The 10,125-nt window shown below is 41.1% G+C and overlaps 1 protein-coding gene across 2 annotated transcripts; it reads right to left on the reverse strand.

Moving 5' to 3' along the window:
* Positions 1 to 731: 731 nt before the first annotated feature.
* RB195_007485 (uncharacterized protein) lies at positions 732 to 7,927 on the reverse strand (the record flags this gene model as incomplete). Of its 2 annotated transcripts, XM_064181141.1 has the most annotated exons (14): positions 732 to 896; positions 1,093 to 1,251; positions 1,355 to 1,502; positions 1,566 to 1,670; positions 2,082 to 2,143; positions 2,811 to 2,897; positions 3,078 to 3,186; positions 3,832 to 4,013; positions 4,083 to 4,211; positions 4,444 to 4,550; positions 5,730 to 5,837; positions 6,326 to 6,411; positions 7,632 to 7,684; positions 7,856 to 7,927. In XM_064181141.1, the coding sequence occupies 14 exons, from the start codon at positions 7,925 to 7,927 to the stop codon at positions 732 to 734; spliced, it is 1,572 nt and encodes a 523-aa protein (XP_064037953.1). The 2 variants fall into 2 exon arrangements, with proteins under 2 accessions (XP_064037953.1, XP_064037954.1); XM_064181140.1 differs by lacking the exons at positions 7,632 to 7,684; positions 7,856 to 7,927 and having other exon boundaries at positions 6,326 to 6,401.
* Between the last annotated feature and the right edge of the window lie 2,198 nt (positions 7,928 to 10,125).

Genomic DNA, 10,125 nt, shown 5'->3' on the forward strand with positions numbered 1-10,125 from the left:
TTTGCCCGGAAATTTAAAAAAAAAATCGGACAAAAGTTACAATGCTATGGAGAGTAGCATGTCAGAAGAAACAATTTTTCGTCTATCACCTTAATGATGGTTATACAAGATAATTTATTTACCAGTGATCCACGAATTTTTTGCCTTGGTTGATTGATTTTGTCGTTGACCATTAAGGTGCAAATACCTTGTCATTCACATAAAACCTGTCCTCATTTGTTCCTATGAGCTCAATGTTTTAAGTGGTTATTTTTTTTCTTTGAAATGATGCCACCTATTTTGTATCGATCGACATTGCTCGCTTGCAAATCCGAGCAATGTTGATTAAGAATTGAAGCACCTAGTAGTATATGTGATCTTCTGCAATCAATTGCAATTCCAACTTATCCTAACTCAATATATGTGATTATCGAAGCGCAGATGTACTATCAAGTGATCCAGAACTGATCACTTTTTGTCCGGTTTTGCTTTTTGGCCTTGTTTGTTGTGCCTTGTACCAATTTTTTATTGATCACTTTCATATGGAGATGCTTGCATTTCCTGGAGGACGGTCAAATTCAATTTCATTCCATGTTTTTACACGCTTTTTATGATACCAGTATTACGAAAATCAATAAAGCAGATCAATTAAGTCTACATTTGTCTACATTTCTGAGTGACGTGAGATCATACAATGTGCAATAAGAGCATTAGAATCGATATTAAAGAGAAAAATCCATACTATCACATATCTAAGTTTTCTTCTTAGCTAGTTCTGACTTCTTCTCGCTTACCGAGAGCGATTCCTTTATCTCTTGGTTTGGCTTTCTTGGCAGTACGGCAACAAGAGCATAATGCAGAAGTGGCCATACCACAATGTAGAAGATATAACCAAGGAAATATAGCGATTTGACGGGCTGGAAAAACAAATTTTTGGGGCGGTCAAGGGTGTTTTGAAAATTCCAATTTTTTTAATACTCTATCTCTCACTTGCCTTTCCAGAAAAAAAAAAGTAAGCGTAAAAAATATTCAGGTGTGAACCTTTGCAGAGAAAAAACTAACAAATAAGAAGAATAAGAAAATTCTGAACTATAATACATCTGAAAAACTCACTCCAATCCAGTATTTCGTTTTCACAAGCCCAAATGTCAAGAAACCAAATCCCGTAGTGTAGAGAATGACAACCCGCCCGAAAACGCATACAAATGGTCGAACTAATGGGTTTGCGTTAAATTCGGCCCATCCAGGGGTTCGGTCAATAAGTTTATAGAGCTGCAATTACATTATTTTTTCAATACATCCAAAATGGTTCTCTTAAAAAGTTGTGAAGCATTATGGATCCAGGGTTGTCTTACAATACGTGAATCATCATTACCTGATCTTGAGCAACCATGCAAGCGAATTCCAAACCGAAAAGGAGGAAGTATCCGAGGTGATATCCATGCCATATAGCTAGATAACCTAGTGTGGCTAGATGTGCTAACGGTTTGCTGTCTAACCATCGTAAGCGTCGCAGAATATGACTAAAGAAACATGCTTTAGCTTTTAATTTCGTTTATCACACAGAGTAAAACTACAATACTTACTTCTTCGCAAACGTATTCGTCCCACAGTTAAATGACTGTACAAGTGATGTGAAGTCGTGGCCTGTTTCCCATTTCCAGACGTGAATATCCCTAGCTCCATCCCACCTACAGACAACTAATTAGCTATGGTTTTCGAAACAACCTACAAGTGATGTTTTAGTAAATCCTTTTTCAGGAAACACAACAAACGTCAAAAGTTAGTCAACAAAAGTCAGGAAACACAACATCTATTCCATGTCAATGTCTGGATAGGGTGCTAACACGCTATATAACCAGCAGAAAAGGGCTACTCATCAATTGACAAAGAGCTGGGTTAAGAAAATAACTAATAGCTGGATCCTAACGCAGACTGTTTTTTTTTTGCGTTCACAACACATAGAAAATTAGCGTGACTTCCTAACATAATTAACGAATTCGATCAAAAAGCTAAGAACCATGAACTTGTACGGCTCTTGGGACAACTCAAGTATAAACCTAAGACTTAAATGTAAGCTACTATTTCACTAAGAAACTAACCGATCTTCTCCATTTTCGTCCTTTCCATTGTACCCGAGCCCATTGATTATTGAAGCTCCTTCCTAGAAATATACTTTTAAAGAACATCTCTTTGCTGTTTCCAGGAAAGGGAACGAATAAAATTATCAAACAGCAGTAATGTTGAACTTTCACAACAAATCGACCCTACAGTCAGAAGTTGACTGTGCATTCAGACACATTCTGAAGCTTCCGGTGATTAACCTTGTCTGTAATATCTCAACACTTCTTGTTTCTTAGAGCCCACTCCCTCCTTCTTTCTGTTCCGCTAAATGGAGGGTGCAGTGCGCTCGCTACGGTAAAAATAGGCGCGGACTACTGGAACAAATCTAGATTTCTAGACCGTAGGAACAGAAAAACAGACTTTTTTTGCAAAGAAAAAGAACAATGGCGGGCATAGATGCGATAGGGAGGAGTCGGACCCTCGTCAGGTAAAGGGAGTCTACCTCATGAGGTGCAGCACAAGCCTTTCGCCAACCGTTCAAAATTGAAGGGGTCCTTTTGCTAACCGTCCGAAAGCAAAGGGGTTCGGAGCACCGGGTCCGACTATCGCATGTATAATGGTGGGTAGAATCTATCAATAATGATGAACTAACAAAAAGGACGTTTTGAAAAAAAAATATTGACATATTGACAAATCTAACGGAAAAGCGTAAACGGAGATAATAGAATTAAATTATTAAGCAACCATAAGCAAGAATCAGAACTCACCACAACCATCCACATGGCGCAGTATCGACACATTACGAGCCGAAACCAAATGGTAGCCCATGTCCACCGCCAGAATAAGCTTTGGTCCTGAATTAGGAAGTCTGAAACATAGGATATTACAGGAGAAATGAGAAAAGTGGAAGCGCTGTGAAGGAACGAACCTAGTTTGTGCAAAAGAAGAAAAAAACTAAGATAATAATTCTTGAGGCGTTGCACCAATAAATATTGAAATAAACAAAAATAAGATGCAACAACAGTAAAACTCACGTAAAATTCGATAGTATTGAAATACGTACTCGGTAACCATGCACATCCAAACTGATTTATAGCCATATAAATGCAACCGCCGACAAATCGGCGAAGCGCAGCTTCGTATCTGCAACATGAAATATGGGAAAAGAAGAAGCCTTAGGTACTTACATCCCCATTACTAAAATAGGTGCAAAAGTAAAATCTTTGATGGTCGCATTCTAGAAAAATTTCGCTGTATCTATAAAAACAACTATATGCGGAAATAGTTAAAGGTATCACCCCACAAATCTGACGTGGTATTGATTTCCAAGGGCCAATGACTACACGGCGCATAGATTTCAAAAACGGGAGGGATCTCGCTCATCTCCCCCTGCATCACTGTATAGAGAAAGCTTCGGAATGCGGTTCCTTACGACGTCCTCTATTGCAACGCGCCACCTTTGCGCCCCGCCCCCGCCTGCGATTCGTCGGATGAAATGTGTAGCCTACCGAAGCGTCTGAATGGAATTTCGACGAATCGCAACGGGGTAAGGAACTGCATTCCGAAGCCTTCTGTTTATAGCAATTCAGGGGAGATTAACAAGATCCCATCCGTTTTTGCAATCTACGCCCCATGTAGTCTTTGGCCCTCGGAAATCCATACCACGTCAGATTTGTGGAGCGATGCTTTTCACCATCCCGATGTCTTATGTTAACGAAGTAAGATTCAAAAAATCTGATAAAATACAAGATGAGAACGAACATTGGGAAATAAGGGGTGAAAACCTACGCTGATGCTCTTGGTTGTCGTTTTTCATCTAGCCATTCCCCATTCACAACCGAACGGAACTTGTTTAGAGTGAACTGAGGTCCAGTAAAGGTTCCTGTGTAGAAAAGGCCAAAAGCTGCGATTTCTAGTAAACCAGGAACTTCTTTCACAGCGGTTTTCTTCTGATCTGGCTTGAGTTTCTCCTAAATAATTTTCTTACAGCGTTCAACTTTTCAAAAAACTTTCAAATATTCAAAAAGCGGCAACCTCACCATGTGCGCTCCGTCATATACATCCATAACTAGACCAATGAACCTTAGGGTCAATACACAGAAAGGCGTTGTCCAATTGATATCATACCCGTCTGACTCTTCAAACCAGTAAGCCACGAGGAGGTAACCCTTGAAGGAAGAAAGTATACAGTATGTATAAGCAGCATTGTGCAACCCTACATAGACTTTTGTGAGTGAGCCAGTGAGATTTTGATTAAGCCTTTGGCAATCCCGGCTGCATTTTTCGAAAACAAAAAGCGTAAATATGCAAATCGCAACACTTCAAATAACTAGTCCAATTTAGGAAACGAAAACTACTAGAGCAAGTCTATCTAGAGGAAACAAAGTACAAAATACTCACCAGGAATGCTGTATGGGCAGCTACTATTGATTCAACTTTACCTCTCAAAAAATTGGTAATTATATATGCAAATACGATAGCAATTAGCGTGTGAACAACGTCATATCCTGAAAGAAAGAAAGTAAAGCAAATAATGAGTACCAATAAATGTAGCATTTACTTATTTCAAGAAATAAAAAAGAAGCGAAAGGACGAAAATAAATCACCCAAAAAATTTTCATCAACTCGGAAATTCAGTCACGTTATTATCAGCTAATAGTGTAAGATTTAGTGATTTTGGATACTACCGCTGCTGTTAGCTTTTTCTCCCTCATTTACTATCTTACACTGAAAATTATGTAAATTGGTAGTCTATTATTCGCTCACTTTATTTGTCTCCTCACGTTATTTTAACTACATAGCTCCCTCCTCTTGAACGACAACATGAACATCGATTCCTGCGTAAACATGCACCTCTCTCACCTCCATATTTCGCAGTTCTCCCATGGGTGTGGAATTTCCTAATGTGGAAGGTGAAAACAATTCAAAAATAGAAACATTTGTGCATAACCATGCAAAAGCTGTTACTGTGACAAAAAAAGGTACTAGGACAAAAAAAAAAGAGATCAGATTACCGCATTCATTTGCAAAAAGAAATTTGATCAGTCAAATCTATCTCAAAAAGCAGTCAAGTTTGATGCATAACAGCCTCTATTGCGATACCGCAGTGCGTTTGAAAAATTAAGTGATATTGTTTCTAATGCTAATAGAATAGCCTCAGTTGTATTTCTTCTTCTCTCAGAGCTTGTTACATTCTCCATGACACCCACACTCATTTTGTATGTGCGCATATTTGCTATGAATAATTTAAAATCAGGGAAAATTTAGTTGGGGGACCTAGTGGTGCCTTTATTTCTCGACGCTCTAACTTACTCTTTTCTCTTAGTAAACATTTCATTACATTTCATAGATTCTCTATGACTACTGGTTATGCCTTACGACCCCGAGGGATTTAATTATTTAGGGTAAAATGTAGTTGGAGTGGACACTCAGTGGCGCCCTTATTTCTCGAAAGAAATAATAGGTTTTAGGGGCACGACTGACTCTGCTATTCATTTCTAGTAATGATCTATCGAGATATCGTCTTCTCAAATGCTTTCCAAACGGGAAACTCGTTTGTCGCTTAAGAACGATTTTCTGCTACATGGCGATTTTGCGCGCCGTGGAAGCGCGACTACGCGAGCACAAGTGAATCCTAGTCCAGCAGAGTTGTCCTATCCAACTAACTACCTTAGCACCAAACGTACCACAGTTAAAAATATACAGAATCAGCCCAGCAGTCACGAAGAAAGCATGTTGAACATTTGCTGGTTTATTATATAATACAGACCGATGGAAGAAAGCAAGAGGATATCCTGAAAACAATTCGATAACTCAACCATACATACATAAGTAAAAGTAAGTGAAAGTAGCTGGAGAAATTCAAGTTAAAGGCATCACCCCACGAATCTGAGGTGATACGGATTTCAGGTGGAGTATTCGTATACGGGATCGTAGATTATGGAGGGGGGGTGCTCCCGTCCATTTCTTCCTAATTGCCGTAAAGAACGGCCCGGAAGATGCGGCGTGCTCCAATCGAACTCCTTGTAGAAAATAGCGCGCCGGAACGCCCGAAGCCGTATCTTCCGGGCCGTTCTTTACGGCAATTAGGAGGAAATGAACGGAATCACCCTCTTCCCCATAATCTACGATCCCGTATACGAATACTCCACCTGAAATTCGTACCGCCTCAGATTCGTGGGGTGACGCCTTCAACGAGGCCCATAATCGCTTAGTGAATCGAGAAATCGCAAAGAATGCGTAGCTCTGAGTAAAAAAAACAACAAGTAAACATAAAGCATACCTGCTAAAACACACAGGAATAGCCGTAGACCATCTTCTCTGGTGTTCAAGATTCTAGCGAGTGCTTGAACAACCATTCGTAAGGTTCTGCAAATGTAAAAGATGGCTTTATACTCACTAATTCCACAATGATAAGATGATATACGGATGAGTATAGAGAATTCAGACTCGCAAGAATAGATAAAAGACAAAAAGTGATAAGAGAACCAAATAAAATAATGAAAAAAGAACGGAAAATGCTTGTGAGAGATATGAACCGGAGGTGGTTTTGGTATCTCTTTCACAACGGCAATAAAACCGAGATTTCACCGCAAAAACATACGACATTCGAGGAAGCACATGTAAACAAGATGTTCCTCGAAGGGAATTACGAGGCATGTGGGCGAGGGCGGAGCACATACGAGGCAAATCGACCACGGTCGGCACATAGAACTCGCTGAGCGCTGAATTTGAATATAATGGAATGAAGTTAAGCATGTCTAGCGGTCTTACGACAGATTATTTTTCAAAAGATTGACCATGTGACCGGATTTATGTGATCAGGTGCAGGTGAGTAGGTGTAGAAAGAGGTTTCACAGCGGAATGAACGATCAATGGCTCAGAATCGCCCAAACTCAACCTTTCATCACTTTGCGGTCGATAAATTGGCACTAGACTTATTTGAATAAGAACTAAATTTATCCAACATAACATTTAAACATAACGTTCCTAAGGATAGGAACACTGATTTGAGATATGTATTCGTCCCGGAACGTCATTACGCGGATGGTATACGCATCTATAAAACCTCAAATATTCTATAGTCGAGTCAAAACGAAATGAACCACGAGTGTAGTTGCGGTGCATTTGCGTACGAGCTCGAAACGCGGCGCTGTGGAGGCAGCAGATGGGACCGAGATGGGACCGTCGGAAACTAGCGATGGGTGATGCCAGCAAGGGTCCCACTAACCGCTACGCTCCACCGCACCGCCTCGAGAGAAGCTGCGTACGCAATTGCGTACGTGCCCCATGTCGTTTTGATCCTACTATAGATTGAAGTAGAACGCATTACACATCCAAGTCCTCATAGCTGTACATTCAATGAAATACTAGATCTAATGCGCTAGAACTGGTCCTCTCGCCTTTCCTCATCAGTCGTCAGTTTGTGACCGAAACGTTTAAATCCATCCGCACATCTCCGTTAGACGTTTTTATCAGATTCCATATCTATCCATCGTATACAAGACAAGAAGGGAAAGGAAATAGGGGACTTGTACGAAATATGCGGATCATGTATGTAAATATGTTGTGACTTTGGAAATCCATACCTAAAGCTAGGTTCAACGGTCAACACACCATCGCTTGATGAGAAAGGTTCATTCTAAACAGCTAGACTTCCATTAAAAAGAAAAGAATGAAAGTTAATCAGATGAAGTACAATGAAAAAGGTTTCCCATCACATCCAAATGATACTGACGGGAAGATATAGACACAAAGAACTCTGGGTGCTTCTTTTGAAATTATAATAACGCCACTTCTGTTGAAGAAAAACCGCGCTGATATCCAACGTAGGTTTCCTCGAAGTATGTATAGTCGGGTCAAAACGGCATGAAACACGGTGCATATGCGTAAGGGGTTGTGCTCGAAGCGGCGCGGTAGAGATGGAATCGGTTTGTGGGACCATCACGAACTGTAGCAATGAACAGTAACAGCAGGGGTCCTAACTAGAAGCTAACCGCTACGCTCGTCCACCTCACCGCTTCGAACGCAACCGCTTACGCAACTGCACCGTGCTTCATGTCGTTTTGACTCTACTAAACGGTCCGCGTAAATTGTGCTGTAACATGACGATGCGACGCGTCATGCACTATTACACGAAACGAAATCTAAAACCATAAGAACCAAAAAGTAGAGAAAAGGGCAAGGTGTAAAGAGAGCTCAGTGCACGCCATCACTGAGCATGTGTTGAGTTGTCATCACTTACAACACACTTCACTCCGATTGTATATTTTTATAGATATATAGTCGGGTCAATACGACATGAAGCACGGACATTTGCGCAAGCGGCTGCGCTTGAAGCGGAGCGGTAGAGTGTAGCGGTTGGGATCGCGTAAGGATCCTCACTGCCGCCACTCACCTCTACAGTTCGCCATGGTCCCACCTCGATTCCAACCGCTGTCTCGACCGCACCGCTTCCGAGCGCGGTCACTTACGTAACGGTCCGTGCTTCATGTCGTTTTGACCCAACTATATGTATTTGTCAAAACGACATGAAGCACGTATGCAATTGCGTACGCGGCTTCTTTCGAAGCGCTTCAGTGGAGCACAGCGGCTAGGAGCGTGGTGAAACCCTTGCTGGCGCATCACCCATCGCTGCAGTTTGCAACGGTTCCAACTCGGTCCCAACTGCTGCCTCCACCGCGCCGTTTCGAGTGCGTACGCAAATGCACCGCAACTACACTCGTGGTTCATTTGTCGTTTTGACCCGACTATATACGGGAATGATCGCAGCATAGAATTTGATAGCAAAAATGAGAAAAAGAAATCCCACCACGCTTTTCTTCCGGGACTTAATCCAACTTCGACTTGTTTTGTTAGTGTATGCGCTGCAAAGTATTAAAATAATGTAAAATTTTAAAAAAACTGCACTGTATTTAAGTTTCAGAATTTCACATAAAGGGCTGGAAAAGGCACGTTTCTCAAATAAAGGGAAATGTGTCGACATGCGCGCATGTTTTAGTCACGGAAATGACTAACCATAATCAAATGAATGGAATGCTGCTCAATCAAAGCTACCAGGCGCGCAACTCCCTCTCTGCAAAGGTCATACGATGATCAAACAAAACCACAAATCGATACAGATAAGTTCAACGGCGGGCTACTAATCGCGCAGAGTACTATGCTTTATAAAATGGTAACTTACGTTAAAGATGAAATCTTACTATTTTTTTTTATACGCTTCTTTGTTTTTTTTTAAACCAGGTTGTAATTCATTCTGGTTCTTCCACATACGTCCCGGATATACTGTCATTGATCAGATCGTAATAAATCATGCTCGATTTCACGCGGATTTTTCAAACGTATTCGATATATGAGTTAGTTTTATAGTACTTTTATGTAACGAAGTGAGAACCCTTACACTTACTGCAGCAATTGCGTCGCTGTCAATTTATCTGAGAGTTCGAATTTCTTGGCTAGATCCACCAATTCCAGACCTAATCAGCTCATTTGACAATCTAAACTACGTTATGAACGTCGACTGTGTTGATCATCGTGTTTGTGCCTTCCTTTTTTCTTGTGATCTTATGATTTTTCTTTTCGTCAGTTTAGAATGGTAATTTATGAAATCGGATGGGTAAGGATGGGTTCTTAAAGATGAGTTAAGATCACGTAAATTATTAGCTACTATAGAGTCGGTGCAGTCGGTTAGTGGTCCGTTGTAGCCACACGGTCGAGGGTTCGAAACCGCCCTAGTGCTCACCCAGCCTTTCATCCCTCCGGGGTCGATAAATTGGTGCCAGACTTGTCTGTGAGGATAAAAACACTGACTTTACCCGTCGGCTGGCCACCGTAAGTCATTGTATAGGCCAACACGCGTTCCAAAAAGCCTCAACGATTACGAATTCCAGTAAAACGCGTTGGCGCATCCCAAGTGGATTGATACGCCAGTGACTTTATCATTTGTCCTTTAGTTTAAAGTATTCGTATACGGGATAGTACATTATGGAGGGAAGGGTCCATTTCTTCCTAATTGCCGTAAATAACGGCCTGGACGATACGGCTTCGAGCGATCTGGCGCGCTATTTTCTACAACGAGTTCGA

The sequence above is a fragment of the Necator americanus genome, chromosome I (genome assembly GCF_031761385.1).
Source record: "Necator americanus strain Aroian chromosome I, whole genome shotgun sequence".
Taxonomy (NCBI): Eukaryota; Metazoa; Nematoda; class Chromadorea; order Rhabditida; family Ancylostomatidae; genus Necator; species Necator americanus.